Below are 21,506 nucleotides of genomic sequence, written 5' to 3'. Positions count from 1 at the left end.
TATGTGGGAGCCATATGCAAGGAATTATAGTGTGGAGGCCATTCTACAGTGTGGGGTCAGTAAACTGCATGGAGGGCTGAAGGGGATCATACTGTTGGGGTCTCCATACGTTTCCAGTGATGAGGAGGGTACAGTAGGGTCATCACACTGTGTGTGTGGAGGATTTCACTGTGGGGTATCATACAGGGTTTGGGGGCACTTTTGTTGGGGTCTCTAGAGCTTCAGTCCCAGGACAATCACTTTGTAAAGGCTGCAATGTTCTTCTGTGACCACAAGGACCTTTTGTTTGTTTGAAGAGGGGGAGGAGGCTGGATCAGAACTTCTGCTATGGGGAGGGACCCATGATGTCCCGGTATAGTCTGTACGCCCGCGGTTGTGTGTGATTCTATGTACAGGAAGAGCAAAACTTCTGCAACTTCCGGCCCCATCCGTGGAACTACAACGCCCAGCAAACCGAGACAGCCACAGATTATCAATACATTCCAAGAGCAGTTTAATGGTCCGCACGTGAAGTGCCCGCCAGGACACGCTGGGAGCTGTAGTCCCCCGTAACCGTAATGTGTCGTGTCCGCTTCCCGTTCTTCGGCCCGTGAGCACAGCGCCCTCTGCCGCCGCTCTGCGAGAAGTGTGACGAGCACCGCGTCTACATCCAGTCCTAAACGCTGATTGGTTAAAATTGTATCACATGTCGCTACCGTTGAGCCAATCACAGATCGATTTGTTTTGTGCTCGTTTTTCAAACCTCCGTGCTGGACAGTTGCGGGTCCGGAGGTCACGTGTCTCGGGCGGATTAAAGGGCCGCGGGCGGCTCCGGTGACCTGAACCGGGCAATGGAGAGTCGCATCATCACCCCGGGGCCGTACCGGGCCACCAAACTGGTAACGACGTCTGCTGAGCTCGGTGTCACCCCGGGATGACTGATATATACGTGATGTGTCATATACACTGCTGTGTGCGACATTTCTATACATACAGTGTGTGATACACAGCACAAAGACGTGTGATCTGTGTATACTGTGCTGTCTGCATATTGTATACCTATGTGTGTCACGTGTGGTGTGTATATAATATTGTATATGACATGTATACTGTGTGTGTAGCATAGAACGGTGTGTGTAGCATAGTACGGTGTGTGTGTAGCATAGTACGGTGTGTGTAGCATAGTACGGTGTGTGTGTAGCATAGTACGGTGTGTGTGTGTAGCATAGTACGGTGTGTGTGTAGCATAGTACGGTGTGTGTGTGTAGCATAGTACGGTGTGTGTGTAGCATAGTACGGTGTGTGTGTGTAGCATAGTACGGTGTGTGTGTGTAGCATAGTACGGTGTGTGTGTGTAGCATAGTACGGTGTGTGTGTGTAGCATAGTACGGTGTGTGTGTGTAGCATAGTACGGTGTGTGTGTGTAGCATAGTACGGTGTGTGTGTGTAGCATAGTACGGTGTGTGTGTGTAGCATAGTACGGTGTGTGTGTGTAGCATAGTACGGTGTGTGTGTGTAGCATAGTACGGTGTGTGTGTGTAGCATAGTACGGTGTGTGTGTAGCATAGTACGGTGTGTGTGTGTAGCATAGTACGGTGTGTGTGTGTATAGCGTAGTACGGTGTGTGTGTAGCGTAGTACGGTGTGTGTGTGTAGCGTAGTACGGTGTGTGTGTAGCATAGTACGGTGTGTGTGTGTAGCATAGTACGGTGTGTGTGTGTAGCATAGTACGGTGTGTGTGTGTAGCATAGTACGGTGTGTGTGTAGCATAGTACGGTGTGTGTGTGTAGCATAGTACGGTGTGTGTGTGTATAGCGTAGTACGGTGTGTGTGTAGCGTAGTACGGTGTGTGTGTGTAGCGTAGTACGGTGTGTGTGTGTATGTAGCAGGGTGTGTGTGTGTAGCATAGTACGGTGTGTGTTTTCTTCCTTCTTTCTGTTTCGCCCCCGCGCTCCCTCTGGTGATCTCTTCTCTCCTTTTATCCTCCTCCCAATACTCCCAGCATCCGGCTGCAGATATTGATGGGAGTGATGATCGGGCGTGAGCGCGGGGTTTCTTGGCGTCAGTTTCCCGCCATCGTTGCTGTTGTCCCCTCCACCTCCTGCTGTGCCCCTTCCCCGTACACATGGCGCCCGTGGTATAAACACGCGGGTTATATTCCATACGATGCCGTCTGTCCGGATCATTCCGTGACTGAGATAATGACCGGACGTGTTTTCCTGCACACTGGAGTCTGTACAAGTCGAGGTCATTTTGTTACTAACCTTCGGAAAGTGTTTTTGTTTTCATACTTGTGAGGCGCCGTCATATCTTGCAGATTATTGGGGGTCCAGGTCCTGAGCCCCCCACACTGAACAGTGCCCGGCTCCTGGCTGAGCGAGTACGGATCCGGTAGAAATAATAATAATAAACCACCGCTCTGCAGAATGATGGTGTCACAAATATGAGGAAAAACGTTAATAAAGTTTCATTACTTCAGACGGGACGGAAAAGCTGCAGATTCTACAACAATGAGCACAGGACGGATTTCATCCACGCGCTGCAGGACTTTTTTTGTAGGACTTGTGTGATTGATAAATAAGTAAAGACCGACCGTCACTTCCAAATGGAAAACTGGTGTGAACAGGGGCGAACTAAGAGCGTCCATCTCTGTAGATTAACAAAGCTGCAGTCTGTAGAGTTATAACAAGTAATCGCGGAAACATGTATGATGTGACTATCATTACTGCTCTAGATGATAGGAACAAATAAAGATACTTGGCACACAATTTGGCCAGTTCATGCAAGCCCAACAGCCAACGACAAGGCGATCTTCTTTTGGTGAGGACCTATCCTAATGTGAATCCTCTCGGAGGCTGAATATATAGGCTCCCTGACCGAGCGCTCCACCCATCAGCCTGTTGTGTTATTAATAACAGCAGGATCCTACTTTCCTACTACTGCCCATATAAATGTAGGCGTCAGCCTAGGAGATGATTCATATTAGGTCCCCAGCAATGAAGGTCGCCTTGTCGTTGGCTGCCGGGCATCCAAAGTAGGTAAGTCGTAGCTTCCAGGGACACGGCTTCATTTGTTCCATCCTTGGTATTGGTGACATCCTTCTCCAGCTCCACATTTAGGTGTCGATTCTTCTTCTGTCTTGTTTCTTTATTGTCCAGGTTTATAATATAACAATACTTAGTTTTCCTTTTGGAATCCACTGTAGCAAATCCCCATTAAAATCTTCCAGATTTGCTGAGGCCTTTGCTACAGAAACTTGGAGTTTACGTGTTCGGTCACAACTGACTTTGGTGTGGAGCTAATTCTGAGATGGGAATGGTGTAAATGAGAAGATGCTGAATGGCGCAATTTGTGCAGCAAAGAAAATATATAGAATGGACATTATTATAACTTTTTTTTTTTTTTCCCCAGTGGAATGAAGTCACCAAGTATTTTCGCGCTGGGATGCCCCTGAAGAAACATCGGCAGAACTTTAAGACGTATGGAAATTGCTTCACGGCCTCAGAGGCCATAGACTGGCTGCATCACCACCTGAGAAGTAACAGTAACTTCGGGAGCGACGTGACGCGGCAGCAGACGATCCAACTCCTCAGGAAGTTCCTGAAGAACCACGTCATCGAGGACCTGAAGGGGAGATGGGGCAGCGAGGACCTGGAGGACACCCACCAGCTATTCCGGTATTGTGATCCGCTACCTGTGACTGTACATGTACGGCTCCCAGTCTGCGGCGGTCAGGGCATGCTGGGAGTTGTGGTTTTACAGCTGCAGGAGGGCCACCGGTTGACGTTCACTGTCTTCCAAGGTGTTGGCAAGGATTGGGGGGGCTTCATAACTCTACATTATAATTAATACCTTCTTTGGAGCAGGTTTCCCTCCACCTCCCCAATAAAGACCCTCCCCGGCCGTCCGCCTCTGTGGAAGAGAAGCAGCTTGGAGAACGTCTTCAAGGAGAGGGAGAATCCCTTCAAAATGCCGCAATTCTCCAAGAGGACCCCAAGGAGGCACAGATCTCTGGATGGCAAGGTAGCAAATCTGCTCGGCTCTATGCATCAGTGGCATCCCCTAAGCTTTACACTGCAGCTTCACTTGCTCAGATTAGTTGCTTTATTAAGGAGCAGATCCGCCAGGTTCATTGTTTAATGGTAGCTTTTGGGTATTTGGACCCCAGACATGGCAAGTTGGGTGACACTGGATGTTGTGAATTAAAGGGGTTTTCCACTTTATACAGTGATGACCTGTTACTAGTGTATGCCGTACCTGTCTGCCCCAGTGACCCAGAATGTGGGTGTAGGGCCCCTATAGCTGTAAGGGGCTGCAGATCCTGCACAGCTGAGTGATCAGGGGCCGCTATGCAGAAGGAAAACTGTAAGGGGCTGCTGTTCTACACCAGCTACGAGCACCCTTTATCCTAATGAAAGATGGGAGTCGCGGAGGTCAGACCCACTGATCAGTACATAATGACATAGCCTCGTCATCTGCCATCCCCTTTTTTTTTTTTTTTTTTATGACCAGCATTTTATGTTTGCAGCTGCTTAGGGATTGAGGAGTAATTCTGGGACTTGTATAAATAAGGTTTCTGCCTCATTTCTCTGCCTGTCGGGTGGCTGCAGCATTTCTCTGCTTCTCAGGTGGCCACAGCGCTGCATTGTTTCTCTGCCTATCAGGAGGCTGCAGCGCTGCATTGTTTCTCTGCCTGTCAGGTGGTGGCTGCAGTACTGCGTCGTTTCTCTGCCTGTCTGGTGGCTGCAGCGCAGCGTCATTTCTCTGCCTGTCGGGTGGCTGCAGCGCTGCGTCGTTTCTCTGCCTGTCGGGTGGTGGCTGCAGTACTGTGTCGTTTCTTTGCCTGTCGGGTGGCTGCAGCGCTGCGTCGTTCTCTGCCTGTCGGGGGGTGGCTGCATTACTGCGTCGTTTCTCTGCCTGTCGGGTGGTGGCTGCAGCGCTGCGTCGTTTCTCTGCCTGTCGGGTGGCTCCAGCGTTTCTCTGCCTGTCTGGTGGCTGTAGTGCTGCGTCCTTTCTCTACCTGTCGGGTGGCTGCAGCGCTGCGTCGTTTTCTGCCTGTCGGGTGGTGGCTGCAGCGCTGCGTCGTTTCTCTACCTGTCAGGTGGCTGCAGCGCTGCATCGTTCTCTGCCTGTCGGGTGGTGGCTGAAGTACTGCATCGTTTCTCTACCTGTCGGGTGGCTGCAGTGCTGCGTCGTTCTGTGCCTGTCTGGTGGCTGTAGTGCTGCGTCATTTCTCTACCTGTCAGGTGGCTGCAGCGCTGCATCGTTCTCTGTCTGTCGGGTGGCTGCAGCGCTGCGTCGTTCTCTGCCTGTCGGGTGGTGGCTGAAGTACTGCATCGTTTCTCTACCTGTCGGGTGGCTTAGTACTGCGTCGTTCTCTGCCTGTCGGGTGGCTGCAGTACTGCGTCGTTTCTCTGCCTGTCGGGTGGCTGCCGCGCTGAGTCGTTTCTTTACCTGTCGGGTGGTGGCTGCATTACTGCGTCGTTTCTCTGCCTGTCGGGTGGCTGCAGCGCTGCGTCGTTTTCTGCCTGTCGGGTGGTGGCTGCAGCGCTGCGTCGTTTCTCTACCTGTCAGGTGGCTGCAGCGCTGCGTCGTTTCTCTGCCTGTCGGGTGGCTGCAGCGCTGCGTCGTTTCTCTGCCTGTCGGGTGGCTGCAGCGCTGCGTCGTTTCTCTGCCTGTCGGGTGGTGGCTGCATTACTGCGTCGTTTCTCTGCCTGTCGGGTGGCTGCAGCGCTGCGTCGTTTCTCTGCCTGTCGGGTGGCTCCAGCGTTTCTCTGCCTGTCTGGTGGCTGTAGTGCTGCGTCCTTTCTCTACCTGTCGGGTGGCTGCAGCGCTGCGTCGTTTTCTGCCTGTCGGGTGGTGGCTGCAGCGCTGCGTCGTTTCTCTACCTGTCAGGTGGCTGCAGCGCTGCATCGTTCTCTGTCTGTCGGGTGGCTGCAGCGCTGCGTCGTTCTCTGCCTGTCGGGTGGTGGCTGAAGTACTGCATCGTTTCTCTACCTGTCGGGTGGCTGCAGTACTGCGTCGTTCTCTGCCTGTCGGGTGGCTGCAGTACTGCGTCGTTTCTCTGCCTGTCGGGTGGCTGCAGCGCTGCGTCGTTTCTCTGCCTGTCGGGTGGTGGCTGCAGCGCTGCGTCGTTTCTCTGCCTGTCAGGTGGCTGCAGCGCTGCGTCGTTTCTCTGCCTGTCGGGTGGTGGCTGCAGCGCTGCGTCGTTTCTCTGCCTGTCGGGTGGTGGCTGCAGCGCTGCGTCGTTTCTCTGCCTGTCGGGTGGCTGCAGCGCTGCGTCGTTTCTCTGCCTGTCGGGTGGTGGCTGCAGCGCTGCGTCGTTTCTCTGCCTGTCAGGTGGCTGCAGCGCTGCGTCGTTTTCTGCCTGTCGGGTGGTGGCTGCAGCGCTGCGTCGTTTCTCTACCTGTCGGGTGGCTGCAGCGCTGCGTCGTTTCTCTGCCTGTCGGGTGGCTGCAGCGCTGCGTCGTTTCTCTGCCTGTCGGGTGGCTGCAGCGCTGCGTCGTTTCTCTGCCTGTCGGGTGGTGGCTGCAGCGCTGCGTCGTTTTCTGCCTGTCGGGTGGTGGCTGCAGCGCTGCGTCGTTTCTCTACCTGTCAGGTGGCTGCAGCGCTGCGTCGTTTCTCTGCCTGTCGGGTGGCTGCAGCGCTGCGTCGTTTCTCTGCCTGTCGGGTGGTGGCTGCATTACTGCGTCGTTTCTCTGCCTGTCGGGTGGCTGCAGCGCTGCGTCGTTTCTCTGCCTGTCAGGTGGCTGCAGCGCTGCGTCGTTTCTCTGCCTGTCGGGTGGTGGCTGCAGCGCTGCGTCGTTTCTCTGCCTGTCGGGTGGTGGCTGCAGCGCTGCGTCGTTTCTCTGCCTGTCGGGTGGCTGCAGCGCTGCGTCGTTTCTCTGCCTGTCGGGTGGTGGCTGCAGCGCTGCGTCGTTTCTCTGCCTGTCAGGTGGCTGCAGCGCTGCGTCGTTTTCTGCCTGTCGGGTGGTGGCTGCAGCGCTGCGTCGTTTCTCTACCTGTCGGGTGGCTGCAGCGCTGCGTCGTTTCTCTGCCTGTCGGGTGGCTGCAGCGCTGCGTCGTTTCTCTGCCTGTCGGGTGGCTGCAGCGCTGCGTCGTTTCTCTGCCTGTCGGGTGGTGGCTGCAGCGCTGCGTCGTTTTCTGCCTGTCGGGTGGTGGCTGCAGCGCTGCGTCGTTTCTCTACCTGTCAGGTGGCTGCAGCGCTGCGTCGTTTCTCTGCCTGTCGGGTGGCTGCAGCGCTGCGTCGTTTCTCTGCCTGTCGGGTGGTGGCTGCATTACTGCGTCGTTTCTCTGCCTGTCGGGTGGCTGCAGCGCTGCGTCGTTTTCTGCCTGTCGGGTGGCTGTAGTGCTGCGTCGTTTCTCTGCCTGTTGGGTGGCTGCAGCGCTGCGTCGTTTCTCTGCCTGTCGGGTGGTGGCTGCAGTACTGCGTAGTTTCTCTACCTGTCGGGTGGCTGCAGCGCTGCGTCGTTTCTCTGCCTGTCGGGTGGTTGCAGCGCTGCGTCGTTCTCTGTATGTGTCACCTCTTATTGTTCTGTGTAGGGGGAACAAGAAAATGATGCGGCTGAAGCAATGGAGGTGGATATGGAGCGTGGTAACCCTGGTGCAAAGGAGATCACCAAAAAGGATCTAGAAGAAGTCTGGGGAAACATCGCCCTGATCCAGTAAGTATACGGCCACTTGCTGCCATACGGGTTCGTATATTTCCATCGTCTGCTCCTGTTTTCCTGTTGGCTTGTATTGGTGCAGGGGATTGTCATCTTCCTAGGTTTGTAAAATTGCAAAATGTTTAGAAATCAATAAATCTCCATATCGTCTCCGTAGTCTCCATACGCGTCGGGGGCAGAGGTTTCAGGAAATCAAATCCACTTTGCTGAATCTTTTAAATGCAGCAGATTTTCTGCAGATAAAATCCTCCATCTACACTGGGGACAATGGTCTTCACCCCTTATGACGTTGGACATCCGATGTCGGCTCTCTGTCCTCGCCGTGCCCTCATCTCATCTTTGGCAGCAGTGTCCATGTGACTCCGCCATCATCTTACAGCTGTGATGACTGGTAGGGGGTCCATCTTTGCAGACCCCCATTGATCCTGACCACTAGTTGCCACTTGCAGCCTGGCTCCTTACAAGTGAATGAACATGGCTGCATCTTTTGCAGCGCTGGAAGTCCATAAACTGAACGGGATGTGGTTCTGCCTCAGCTTTGCAGCCCCTTCCTTTTTTCTGACTACACGGCCCACTGTGTTCAGACTGCTAGGAGTTGTAGTCCCTCAGCAGCTGAGTAGCCGCAGGTTCTAGATCTGCTTTTCTCATTTGCTCTTGTGTCACTCAGTCTTCAGAAAATCCTCGCTTTGCCGTCCTTGGACGAAGTGCTGAATCCTGCGCAGATGAACCCCGGACATATCATGTACAACATGACGCACACCAGCAAACACGGCGTCGTCTTCCTGCAAGACAAGACAGGTGGGCCACCTGGGACTAATGCGGATGACCCGTCAGGCTTTCTAGGTCTTGCTAACGTGTCTTGTGTTCTTCTAGATGATCTTCCTCACTGGGTCCTGTCTGCCATGAAATGCCTCGCAAACTGTGAGTATAGGAGAGCCGTGCCGCTTGGTCCACGGTTCAGTCGCTTGCGATCCCTTCCGCTAATGTTGACGCGCTCGTCCGATCCTACACCGATGCAACATCTTCTTTCTTGCAATCGTTGCCTGTAGTGACCTCTACCCCGATGTCGTTCTTGTACAGGGCCGAGAAATAACGACATGGGCCAGCCCAGCTATCCCGGCTTTGAGCGCGACGTCTTCAGGACGGTCGCTGACCACTTCCTGAATCTCCCGGAGCCTCTGCTCACATTCGAGTATTATGAGCTTTTTGTGAATATCTTGGGTAAGTCTTGGCTGGTAACCACTTGCGCTCCCGGCGTTCGCTGTGTGGTGGCCTGAGACCCCGCGGCTGTAGCTTTTACTCTCCAGATGCCCCTTATGCTTCCAGCGCAAACTATAGCATGTAAGGGGTCCTCCCCTGTGTCCAGCATGGCAGCGGGCGCTGTACTGGTGGTAAGCGGACCTCAGGGTCCTTGCTATGTAGTCGTGACAGTTTAGGCACAATAAAGGGGCTTTATAGTGACACGTAGGATCCCTGGTGATCAAAGGAAAGTGGCCACTAAGGTTCATTACTCCCCTTGAAATGCAAGTGAAAGCAGAGCGGAGTACACCCTAATAGAGAGGAGACCCCATTCCTATAGGAGACCCCGGTGTCATGCTGTTGGCCGGAGGGTTTCTCTGTCAGTCACCTGCAGTGGGGCTGGGAAGAGTCGGCGCAGGACTAGGGAGGAGAATGCAGAATGGGTAGGAAAAGTCACACAATGGGGCACAGAGTATTTGAGAAGGGGCTGTATGTCATGGGGGCAGAGTGGATAGTAGCGGGGGGTCCTCAGCGGCACAGTGTTACCTGATAGGTGTCTGTAATGATGCGCAAACAGGATTCTAGCAGGCCGCTGCTTTCTATAGTGATTGTTGCATCCGCCTGGCGTGACGCGTCTTGCTGCCTGTTTACGTCCCCATGCTCGGCCTCCATCATGCACTAACCTGCTCACTAACGTTGTGCACATTTCTCTCCCGCTCGCTGCACATTCTAACTTCTATTTCGTTCCCGGTTAGTTGTATGTGGCTACATTACGGTAACCCACAGGCGTAACCGGAAGCACAAAGCGAAGAAGGACGCGGCCGCTTCACGCTCCTCCCAGCACCCAAAACTGAGCAACACAAACTTTAAGTCGACAGAATGCCTGCTCCTCAGCTTGGTGCGGAAGGTGCCCAACGAAGACGAGGAAGACGACGACCAAAGCTTCGGGGAGCTGGGCCGGGAGCACAAGGACTCTGCTCTGCACAATAACAGGGAGAAGCTTTACAACTCCCTCGCCAGGCGGCCAAGCCGGATCGTAAGTGGCAGCTGCCAGAACCTCTCTGCCGGCAGGACGGACTCGGCGGCGCCTTTTAAAGTCCGGCTGCGCAGTTGCTCGTTGGAGGGAATCGCAGATGTGTCCTATTCTGAACCGAGTCATGAGAGCGATTCTCTAGGACCTTGTTCTCAGGTTTCTCTAACCCAGTCCCCAAATCTTCCTCCATCTGACGAGCATGGTGGGAGCTGTACGTCTGTGCCCGCTGTGGTATGCAGCGCCCGAACACTGCTCCGGCACAACCCTATGGCAGGGGGCGCTCACAGACCCGACTGCAGGACGCTGTCCAGATCACACAGCACGGGCGACTGTCTCGGGTCGTGCTCTAGTATAAACACGCCAGTGGCTGAGATCACCATGAAGCCCGGGCAGACGGGTCAGGGTAGACTGCAGAAACGCCTGAGCTCTATCGAGGGAAGTGACGTGACCGAGCCGGGTACCGCCGTCACCAAATGGTTGTGCCAGAGCAATATGGAGCTCTCCAGTCCTGTCCCCACAATCTCTCCTGCACTGCACGCTGCACAGCCCTGCACTGGTACCCAAAGTAAGGTTAATGCTATTTACTGCATGTTTCCTGCATGTCTGTGTGTCCTAGTAATCTGGCATGTGGTCCTAGTAATCTGGCATGTGGTCCTAGTAATCTGGCATGTGGTCCTAGTAATCTGGCATGTGGTCCTAGTAATCCGGCATGTGGTCCTAATGCTGCCTACCCTCCGCACTACCTCTACATGCCCCCTTCCTATAATCTGATGTCGTTTTCTCGCGCTGCCTCCTGCGCCTGCATTTCTTGCCTCCATTAATCTCCCATGTACGTTTCTGGTTTTCGCATTCCTCCAGTGAATCTAGGGTAGAAATGAAGCCGTATAATGAATCGTCAGGATTAAAAGGATTTTCCACAAACTTTATAAAACTTTCCAAAGCGAAGTGATTGTTCTAGAATAGCGATGAGACCCAAGACTCCCGATGCCGCTCCTGTGGTCGCCATTGTGACCCTTTTTCTGCTTAGTCATCTGACCACTGAGGCTGTTGATTGGCTAATTGCGGGGTCCGGTGACTAGTGAACGGGGCGTAATCCCACCAGTAATTATCGCGTCCTGCAGCCATTCAGTGGTCGGGAGACTGAATAGATCGGATATCGGCAGTTTTTGAAGTAAATGACGCATATTTATTTTTAACAACCCCTTTGCTCTGGAAAGCCGTACAAAAACAGTCCTTCCGTTTTTTGTATACTGCTCCTATGCAGACCAATGTGTCTTCGTGGTTACAGGCTACAAATAAACCCTGAAGTCTGATCCTGCAATCGCGGGTTACTCCGCTCTCTCTACCTATTGTTACGGCACCGTAGTCGGAGTACCGCTCCTTTTTCTAGTCCTCCAATACAATCTCCTCACATTCCTCCACGGTGACTGAAGTCCTGTCCGGCTGGCGCACCTTCTGCTCCACCATATAAAAGTGACTTTGTAGATAACTTGCTCTTCTGGTCCCTGAGTTGTTCCCAGCCAGCAGTGCAGACGGCCGGTCCCCCTGTAAGGCGGGGGTTAATCTGCACGCTGTTTCCATGCTGGCATATAACTGTCTGGTGTGAACGGCGCCAAGCTGCTGCTGCATGAGGATGCCCGTGTGCTTTGCTTTATTGGACCCCCTGTGGTGGCTGCACGGGTCTCGCACCTCCTGTCCGTCCTCGTGTAATCCTATGGCTAATTCTTGTGTGCAAAATGGAAATCCTTATTCTCACAGATTTTCATCTTCCTCATTAGCTGAGTAACTGCTTTTTTCTTACATTGGCTTTTTTTTTCAGTTTTTATTGTTTTGTGGTTCTCTACTCACACCCAAAGCTGCATTGACAGTTTATGGGACCTCCGGGAGCTTAGAGGGGCTGCTCATCAATAGGTCGTGCCTGGTATTGCAGCGCGGCTCCGTTACAAGTCAATGGGGCTCGGCTGCCCCCTGTGATCATCAGTGGGATGGAGCCAGCGGCAATTTGAATGCAGCTTTGGGAGGGACTAGAGTAGATCATTTGCATTCAATCAGTAAATTGATTCAACCTTTTTAGTCATTTTGTGTGATGTTTAGAGTTCATGGCGCTTTTCTTCTCCCTCTGTCGTCCCTCCGCTCCTCACTTCCGCTCTCAGGTCTTCTGCAGCCTCATTTGGAGCGGGTGGCCATAGACGCCCTCCAGCTCTGCTGTCTGCTTCTCCCACCCCCGAACCGCCGGAAGCTGCAGCTGCTGATGAGGATGATCTCGCGCATGAGCCAGAACGTGGATATGCCGCGCCTGCACGACGCCATGGGCACCAGATCTCTGGTAAGTAGTCTGTGTGTGAACAGGCGGCGGCGCCATGATGTTTTCGGACGTGTTTGCCTTCTAATGTTCTTCCCATCAGATGATCCAGACTTTCTCCCGCTGCGTCTTGTGCTGCGCTGAAGAGGTGGATCTGGATGAGCTGTTGGCGACGAGGTTGGTGTCTTTCCTCATGGACCATCACCAGGAGATCCTCCAAGTGCCCTGTTACCTGCAGACGGCGGTCCAGGATCACATCCAGTATCTGCAGAGAGCCCAGGTATCGAATCCATTACTGCTTGTGTAGCCCTTCTCCTGACAAAGGACACGACCAGTGCGTCTTATAACGGGGCAGCTGGGGTTTTAGATCATCTTGCATCCCCCTCCATCCAAGAAAAATAGAATAAAAAGTCATCAAAACATTGTATGTACCCCAAAACGTTCCGAACACAAAAAGACAAGAAGGTGGGCAAATTACATACATTCCGGCGTCGGGAAATGCCGACCCAAATGTACAATGGAATGGGTGTACGTATTATATATTTATCTATATAAAGCAGTGGTTGCTGTGCCGGCCGCCTCCCGATCCACCACCTCCCGATCCACCTCCCGAAGGATTTGTACTATGAGGTTTCCATATAAATGAGCTTTGTGTAGACTTGTCCATCATCCCACCCCCCCTTCCCCACCCAGGTAAGATTGGCCGCCATTACTGACCTGATGGACTCATCCAGTCTGAGAGATCATTTCTATGTCATGGTTTCTTTGAACAGAGATAACTAAAGTCTCTTTCTCTTTTTTTTTTTCTAAGGTGAAGGACCCGTCCGCCCCGGGCTTCTACTTCTGTAAGCAGATCAGTGCACAGGAGTTTGAAGAGCAGAAGGTGGTGACCTTGCAGGCCGCCATCATGGAGCTTCTGGAGAGCATCGTGAAGGACAAGAATCTATCAATGAAGGACAAGAAGAAGAAACTCAAACAGGTCGGTCGAAAAACACATCGCTCTGCATGGGGGCTGTATACACAATGGAAGGATCCAGTGGCCACCATGGCCATAGTCTGTGAGCTCCGAGAGCCTCCTCCTACGTCTTCTGGTCTGTAGGCCTGGTGTGACATCCTCATTCAGACATGACCGCATCGGTCCTACTAATCGGCAGGGAGAAGGTTTGACGCGTTTCTGTCCTGCGGCCGTGGGCTACGGACGTGGCCTCTTGATCAGGGTCCTGACGCGTTTCTGTCCTGCGGCCGTGGGCTACGGACGTGGCCTCTTGATCAGGGTCCTGACGCGTTTCTGTCCTGCGGCCGTGGGCTACGGACGTGGCCTCTTGATCAGGGTCCTGACGCGTTTCTGTCCTGCGGCCGTGGGCTACGGACGTGGCCTCTTGATCAGGGTCCTACATAAAGATTCGACTAGAGAAGAGCAAATCGATTGTCATTTCCTTCTTCAGTTTCAGAAAGAATATCCTGAGATCTACCGCAGCCGATTCCCGAGCACCGAGAGCGAAGCCCGACTCTTCGGAGACAAGCCTACCATTAAGCAGCCGATGCTGGTCCTGAAAAGACCAAAGTTTCGCAACTTAAGATACTGACTAGAGCGGTCACCCCTGTAGAAGTGTCTCCCTCCCCCGCCTTCTCCACCAATGAGACGTTCTCATTCTTTTTACTAAACTTCAGGGACACTGCTAATTGCATCTTAAAATTTAGATTAAAAAAAAAACCCGCAAAATCCACGTTTACAGAAGGAGCGATTAGAAGTTCCCTGATCAAAATAAATGATGCCGAAAATCTTCACCCATTATTGACACTGGGTTACCAGTGCACAGCGTCAGCATGTTTACATGATAAATGTTACTTTTACAATTGGTGGCGCTGTTGCATTGCCATCTGTTAAAAATTGCACCAGATGTGGTGAAAAATGGTACTGCAAGTGAAAGCCGTGAACTACAGAATGGCTTAAATAGCAATGCCCTATTTAACATGTAATCCATTTGTAGCATTTCTAGCTTGGCCCATTTGTACACTACCAGATATGCACTCAAATCTATGTCTTTAATAAGTTGGGGCACTATGACCTTAGTGCCCATAATGACCCTTTTTATGGTCCCTATTCACCTCTGAGACTTCTCACCCTTCTGCTCATTTCCCCCTGGCGTTGGTTAAAGTGACGGACACCAAAGCTATGTGCTGAGACTCCGGAACTGACGTCTGTGAAATTATGTGCTCCTGAAAACCTTACCAAAGATGATTTACTGCCGGAGAAGCCAAACTTCACCCAGCGCATCATTACGGGGTGATTGGTGGCAGCGCTGACTTATCAGGACCTGGTTCCTATTTGTGTGTTTTTTATTGTTTGGAGAATTTTTTTTTTTTTTTATACGGACATTTCTAACATTGCCTATTTGCACATTAAATGGCACATGTCTCCTGCACTGGCCATCCAGCATTCAGGACAATCCATCTAGAAAGCAATCATCTGCAATGCTGGGAGTTGTAGTGTCCAAATGGCTGCACAGCATCAGTTTGCAGGTGGTTAAAGGGGTTGTTCCATGGTCCACATTTCTCATCTACCCTGTGGAGTCCAACTGCTGGGACCCTCGGCGGTTCAGTGTGAGCATGTGCGACCGCTGCTCCATTAATGTCTATAGGAGTGGTGGTCGCACATGCTCAGTAACACTTTATGTACACAGGGGCCTTTGAGCCAATCAGATTCTAACGTCATTCCTTATCCTCATGCAGAGAATGACGCTGGAGTTTCCCTTTAAGGACAAGCAATGGCCGCCCATGCAAGCTTCAGGAGATCTGAGCTGTTTATAAAAAAGCCCCCGAACCCCCCGGTGCCTCCTCACAGAACTGACATATTTCGATGCTTGTCTCCAGGCTCGCTGCATGTTGCACTCCTCCTTTGTGTATATATTTGTGTTGTGTTTTCTGCTTTCAATTTGCTGCAAATTTATTATTACACTTTCTGTATGAAGAAATAAGCTTTATACTTTTTGTATCTAAAATGCAAACACTTTATATTCATAGAAATATAATAAATGATGTTTTTTTTGTATAATTCCTCACATTCTTTTTATGGTAAATACATTTTCGGGACGTGAAGTTCCTCCTGATTCCTAAGGCTGCGTTCACACCTTCTGAGCCGCCGCGGTCTTTGTGCACGGAGACGGTAAATCACTTAACCTTGCAGGGAAAAAGTCTTCTCTTCCGAGACCTCGCGGCCTCCAGTAATGGACTTGTGGCTTTTAATGTGACACCGCGGCTTGCCTGCAATATTGAACTGCTCTAGCGGAGTTGCCAAATCTCTGGGGTCCGGACCCTGAGCCTCCACCGATATTATAGCGCTGCACCTGGAGATCATCTGCCGTCCCATAGCCCTGTTATACCTAGAAAACCCCTTTAAGTCTTCTTTTTTTTCTTCTTCTTCTTGGGGGGGGGGAACACTTAAACAACAGAATATAACTCCAAGTAAATCCAACTTCATTGAAATCAAACTGTCCACTTAGGAAGAAACACTTGACAATCAATTTCACATGCTGTTGTGCAAATGGAATAAACAACAGATGGAAATTATTGGCAATTATCAAGACACTGCTCCTCACTGATTATGTGTGGTGAGGAGCAGTACCCGCAGCTACCTCTATCCATCTCACAAGCGCCGCTAGTGTATACATTACTGTATCTATAGAATTATCAAGACACCCTCAATAAAGGAGCGGTTCTGCAGGTGGGGACCACAGATCACATCTCAGTACCAATGCTTTTTGGCTGATGTTTTGGTCACTTTTGAATGCTGGTTGTGCTTTCACACTCGTGGTAGCATGAGACGGACTCTACAACCCACACAAGTGGCTCAGGTAGTGCAGCTCATCCAGGATGGCACATCGATGCGAGCTGTGGCAAGAAGGTTTGCTGTGTTTGTCAGCGTAGTGTCCAGAGGCTGGAGGCGCTACCAGGAGACAGGCCAGTACACCAGGAAACATGGAGGGGGCCATAGGAGGGTAACAACCCAGCAGCAGGACCGCTACCTCAGCCTTTGTGCAAGGAGGAACAGGAGGAGCACTGCCAGAGCCCTGCAAAATGACCTCCAGCAGGCCACAAATGTGCATGTGTCTGCACAAACGGTTAGAAACCGACTCCATGAGGATGGTCTGAGTGCCCGACGTCCACATATGGGGGTTATGCTCACAGCCCAACACCGTGCAGGACGCTTGGCATTTGCCACAGAACACCAGGATTGGCAAATTCACCACTGGCGCCCTGTGCTCTTCACAGATGACAGAAGGCTCACACTGAGCACATGTGACAGACGTGACAGAGTCTGGAGACGCTGTGGAGAGCGATCTGATGCCTGAAACATCCTTCAGCATGACCGGTTTGGCAGTGGGTCAGTAATGGTGTGGGGTGACATTTCTTTGGAGGGCCGCACAGCCCTCCATGTGCTCGCCAGAGGTAGCCTGACTGCCATTAGGTGCCGATACGAGATCCTCAGACCCCTTGTGAGACCATATGCTGGTGCGGTTGGCCCTGGGTTCCTCATAATGCAGGACAATGCCAGACCTCATGTGGCTGGAGTGTCAGCAATTCCTGCAAGATGAAGGCATTGAAGCTATGGACTGGCCCGCCCGTTCCCCAGAACTGAATCCGATTGAGCACATCTGGGACATCATGTGTCGCACCATCCACCAACGTCACGTTACACCACAGGCTGTCCAGGAGTTGGCGGATGCTTTAGTCCAGGTCTGGGAGGAGATCTCTCAGGAGACCATCCGCCGCCTCATCAGGAGCATGCCCAAGCGGTGTAGGGAGATCATACAAGCACGTGGACGCCACACACAATACTGAGCATCTTTTCCTTGTCATGAGGCATTTCCACTGAAGTTGGATCAACCTGTAATTTGATTTTCCACTTTGATTTTGAGTATCATTCCAAATCTAGACCTCCACGGGATATTCATTTTGATTTACATTGATAATTGTTATGTTTTATTGTTCTGAACACATTCCACTATGCAATGAATACAAATTTACAACTGGAATATTTCATTCAGAGATATCTAGCATGTGGTATTTTAGTGTTCCCTTTATTTTTTTTGAGCAGTGTATATTTTCGGAAAACCTGTTATTACAAATATACATAAATGGTATCATAATCATAACGGGCCCTGCAATAAAATTATTATATTGCCATTTTGGCTTTTTTTTTTCATCTCATGGAAAAAATAAATGCAATATATCGTGACTAAAAAAAATTATGTAATTCGAACTGCAGCGACGTACAGAAGTCCTAATCCTAAACCCCACGCATTCAGAGGAAAGTCTGAAATGTTATGGACCTCTGTATGAATCGATGTAAATTATTTTCAAAAGTGTTTTTATTAATGAAACACAAAAAGTTACAACATAAATGTGGAATTGTCGTAATCCCAATGACCTGCAGAATAAACTTGTTTCACTCCGACCATAAAAACAATGCAATAAAAGTTATACAATATGTGGCCCAAAGTTGTCATTGAGAATGTGACGCAACCTGCAGAAAACTAACCGGTTAGAAGTCAACGAGAAAATAAAAAAACTAAGCAAAAAATTAATAATTGTTGCATCTACAATAGGAAAACAAAAATGTCAATTTCATGAGATGGCGCAGCTCATAGGTGAGGACATCTGTGGCCTCCCATACGTTTCTGCTGGTGGAGCAGAATGTGCTGCCGATTCTGCAGCATTTCTATGGCGCTCCCCGTGTTCGGGGCAGTGGAGAATATTACACATAAGTCACTTGTATAATAGTCTGGAAAGTTCTCGGATAAATTCCCCTAAAAATGCAGCTGATGTGACGGCTGTAACCTCATTATGAAATGTTCCAGGACAAAGGTCCTCAGTTCCCAGCAGCCGAGGATAGAACCAAAATAATAAGAGGCTGTAATCCCATTATACAAGTCCGCGACAAAGAATGTGCGAGAAAGCCACCGATGATTCTCGGTCCATCGATCCCTGGACTATTGTCAGCAGCACACGGGGGGTTAAACCAGTAATAAGCGCAGCTACATAAAAGGAAATTGCATAACTAACAATTGCCTAATATACAGAGTTCACGTGTCCGAAAATTGCACCTGCTCATGGGAAACACAGGGGTCTTTAAGGGTATGAATACTTACGCAACAATGTTTTGTACAGTCTTAAAAGGCTTTTACCAAATTTTTAAACTCATCCCCTAATTGCTAGGGGTGCAACTACGAGGAACCAGACAGTCCTGAGAAGGGGTCTCTGAATGGAGCGACTTTCGGGCATGCGAAGTCTTGGGCAGTGCCAATGGAAAGTAAAAACAGCAGTCAGACCAGCAGCCATCAGTAAATTGTGCATTATTCTATCCATGGCGGATAACTGAAAAACGTGGTACAATCCCTTTCAGTAAAATGTTTCTTTCGATTTGGGTATACAGCTCCTATGCAGAGTTATGTGTCTCAAAGGCTAAAAACTCCAAGCCAACCTGTTGTGATTCAGCACACCGCTTCTTCACAGGGGGTCTTTTTTTGTCTAGGTCTGCCTATGTGCAGGTGCCGTTACTCATACATAAGTGACCTCAATGCTTTTACTGTAAAGAATCCTTAGCTCTGTTTTTGCTTCATCTTCCTCTAACACTCACATTCCTAGATGGAATAGTTTCATATCTTGGCAGATTTGGGGTCCGTCCACGTGGGACAGAATTTCTGTATGGATTTGGATATGGAAAATCTGAAACAATACAGTGATCGAATCTCCTCCACATTCTGCACAGATATTAACCCTTAGCATAGATCTTAACATTTCTAGCACAAATATACCCCCTTATTGTGGAGGGGTGAAACCCATGGAGAAATCCACGTTGCCTGTTTTTTCCATCCCATGTGGATATTCCCCTCTACTAATCTTAGGATTGGAAATGCCGGGTGTTTTACAGTTTGATGGAAGGCAATGAGTGATTTCAGGTAAGTGTTCCTTATAGAGGATCTCGGTCCTACAGGAAGCGTCCGGACCCCTCCAGAGGGATCACGGTCTCGTCACCAGACGTCCATGCACCGGCTCCAATGTGAGACGTATCGGAGCGCTTTTCCGCATAGTTCTTGGACTGAGATAATCTCTCGTCTTGCTGCGTGTGACTGAATTCTTTCCTTTAATCCATCGCTGGTTTGAAAGGATTTAGAACTAAACATTTTTCAAAGAGCCTCCTTGTGCGGAGAGCAAAGACGCCGAAGACTGAAGGGAGAGAGAATCCCGGTCCTGAAAGAATCTTCTGTTCCTCGCCCGCTCGCTCATTGGCTCCGCTCGCTCGTTAAGAAGATTATTCTCATGAAACAAATCAAAGTCCCTATAAATAAAGACTTCAGACCCCCAAACCCAGTCTGGCAGCGGCTCGTCCCCTAGCACGAGGCACCATGGTCAGTCGGTAAGTAGCGGGATGGACGCCATTAGCAATCAGGTTCACAGCGTAAAAACCCAACGAGTCGCCTTATAGGAGGCGTGAAACTTTTACCACGAGTCAAAGGAAGTTTTTTTTTGTTACAAAGTTTCTACTCAGTTTTTAGGAAAGTTTTATAGATTAGGTGGAAATGGCGGGTAGCAATGCCCTAATACTTTCTTTTAAAAAAAAAAAAATTCTGGCTTTGCTACTGAATGGAGCCTCATTTTTATCTTTCCTTCATCTTGCATGTTAGGCCTACTAACTGTGCGACTCTTCTGAACTCCCGCTATGCAGAATTTGCATCTTTACAGAATCGATTTTGTAAGAGATTATTAAAAATTGATGCAGCAAAGACTTCTGCTTTAATCAGAGATTTGATGCTGCTTTATTAAAATTATTTTTCAGGGGGCTCAGTGATGCCGCACAGGTCCCATTCCAGGTCTCACGATTCCCGCTGGTCTCTACAAGAAACGTTAGGTAATGCTACTTAGCCAATCACTGGCCACCGCAGGGACACGCCTCAGCCTGTGATTGGCTGAACAGACATTTCCTGCCATGTTTGGAGATAGGACCTGGAAGCACAAACCAGTGAAGATCATGCGTCTCTGAAAAGGGACCAGCGGGGACCGTGGGATCACTGGAACAGGACCTGCAGAGGATCAGGAAGGGTGGCATTCATTTTAATTATTCAGGCACTTTTGGGCATTTCAGCAATAACTCCCGGTACAATCCCTTTAAGTCCCCTGCCATCTTGGATTCCTTCAGTCTCATTGTGGTGAATGGGGCTCATTGCTTTCAGGAGTTGGTCACTTCTTGCCCTTTTGCAGCGTGGAGCACCCTGCTGGCGGCTACAAGAAACTGTTTGAGACGGTGGAGGAACTGGCCACCCCAATGAGCGTCCACATCACAGGTAAGTGCGCCGTTTTGCAGCTGCCAATCTCCAGGCGTACGGAGCAAACAAACCTTAAAGCTTCTATTCATATTCCAAAAGTGTCCGTTTGGCCTCTGCCGGGCCGGCAAATCATGGGATACACTTTGGTCCTGCTTAAAATGACATATTCCATACAGGAGCATTCTGCAAAACCCGTATACCGCACAGCAGTAACATAAGCTGGCGAATAACACATAGACGCATCTGCTATAAACATATAAATGAAAACATCCTAACACATAAGTACATTAATGTCGGTATATCTGGGAATGTTACCCTTCAGGGGCATAGTGACAATTCGTTTTCACCTCTCCGTCACTTCTCGGACAGGTCGGTTACCCTTATGGCTGTCCGGCAGTCTGCTGCGGTGTGGACCCGGACTGTTTGAGGTGGGTGCGGAACAATTCTATCACCTGTTTGATGGACAAGCTCTGCTACATAAGTTTGAGTTCAAGGAGGGACATGTGACGTATCATCGCAGGTATGTACCATCATCAGCCGCACGGACCAGGTCCTATCCCATTACTTCCTGCTGGATCCACGGCATTGAACATTAGTAGTCTGCTATCTCCCCCATTTATAGGACTACTACAAATTAATCCTCCATTTACATGACTTTCTGATGCAATTGTCAAACATAGAAAAATCTACCAAAAATAAACTACACCAAAAATTGACTATTAATGCAAAAGTCAGAAGTAATTTTTCCAATTGGCTAAGTGGTCCTGTTTTGCAGAGAATTACGTGCCAATTGGAATATGTGCAATAATATAACTGCTATAATACTGCCCCCCTGTGTACAGGAATATAACTACTATAATACTGCCCCTATGTACAAGAATATAACTGCTATAATACTGCCCCCTGTGTACAGGAATATAACTACTATAATACTGCCCCTATATACAAGAATATAACTAC

At 50.1% G+C, this 21,506-nt stretch overlaps 2 protein-coding genes across 3 annotated transcripts in view; both read left to right on the top strand.

The window, feature by feature from the left end:
• The first annotated feature begins 722 nt into the window (after window positions 1-722).
• On the top strand, window positions 723-15,274 carry DEPDC1 (DEP domain containing 1). 2 transcript variants are annotated; one of them, XM_069738247.1, is made up of 12 exons: window positions 723-878; window positions 3,390-3,655; window positions 3,845-4,001; window positions 7,521-7,642; window positions 8,313-8,443; window positions 8,519-8,566; window positions 8,726-8,866; window positions 9,640-10,482; window positions 12,071-12,243; window positions 12,323-12,499; window positions 13,031-13,198; window positions 13,665-13,935. In XM_069738247.1, the coding sequence occupies exons 1-12, from the start codon at window positions 831-833 to the stop codon at window positions 13,803-13,805; spliced, it is 2,415 nt and encodes an 804-aa protein (XP_069594348.1). In that variant the 5' UTR covers window positions 723-830; the 3' UTR covers window positions 13,806-13,935. The 2 variants fall into 2 exon arrangements, with proteins under 2 accessions (XP_069594348.1, XP_069594349.1); XM_069738248.1 differs by lacking the exon at window positions 9,640-10,482 and having other exon boundaries at window positions 13,665-15,274.
• A 4,301-nt stretch (window positions 15,275-19,575) lies between these two features.
• Window positions 19,576-21,506, top strand: part of RPE65 (retinoid isomerohydrolase RPE65) — a 43,945-nt gene continuing 42,014 nt past the window's right edge. The window contains exons 1-3 of the mRNA XM_069738246.1: window positions 19,576-19,639; window positions 20,482-20,564; window positions 20,916-21,066. Coding sequence (XP_069594347.1) covers window positions 19,629-19,639; window positions 20,482-20,564; window positions 20,916-21,066 — 245 coding nt within the window. The 5' untranslated portion in view covers window positions 19,576-19,628. The remainder of the gene's footprint in view (window positions 19,640-20,481; window positions 20,565-20,915; window positions 21,067-21,506) is intronic.

Source organism: Ranitomeya imitator, chromosome 8 (assembly GCF_032444005.1).
Source record: "Ranitomeya imitator isolate aRanImi1 chromosome 8, aRanImi1.pri, whole genome shotgun sequence".
Classification (NCBI taxonomy): Eukaryota; Metazoa; Chordata; class Amphibia; order Anura; family Dendrobatidae; genus Ranitomeya; species Ranitomeya imitator.
This window is presented reverse-complemented; position numbering and strand designations above follow the sequence as displayed.

What these genes read in the sequence shown, in the direction of transcription:
- DEPDC1 (XM_069738247.1), top strand. Translation starts at nt 831, where the DNA reads ATGGAGAGTCGCATCATCACCCCGGGGCCGTACCGGGCCACCAAACTG. An exon ending in GCCCTGCACTGGTACCCAAA is followed by an intron (nt 10,483 to 12,070) that starts GTAAGGTTAATG and finishes TTCCGCTCTCAG; the next exon opens with GTCTTCTGCAGCCTCATTTG. An exon ending in CCATGGGCACCAGATCTCTG is followed by an intron (nt 12,244 to 12,322) that starts GTAAGTAGTCTG and finishes TCTTCCCATCAG; the next exon opens with ATGATCCAGACTTTCTCCCG.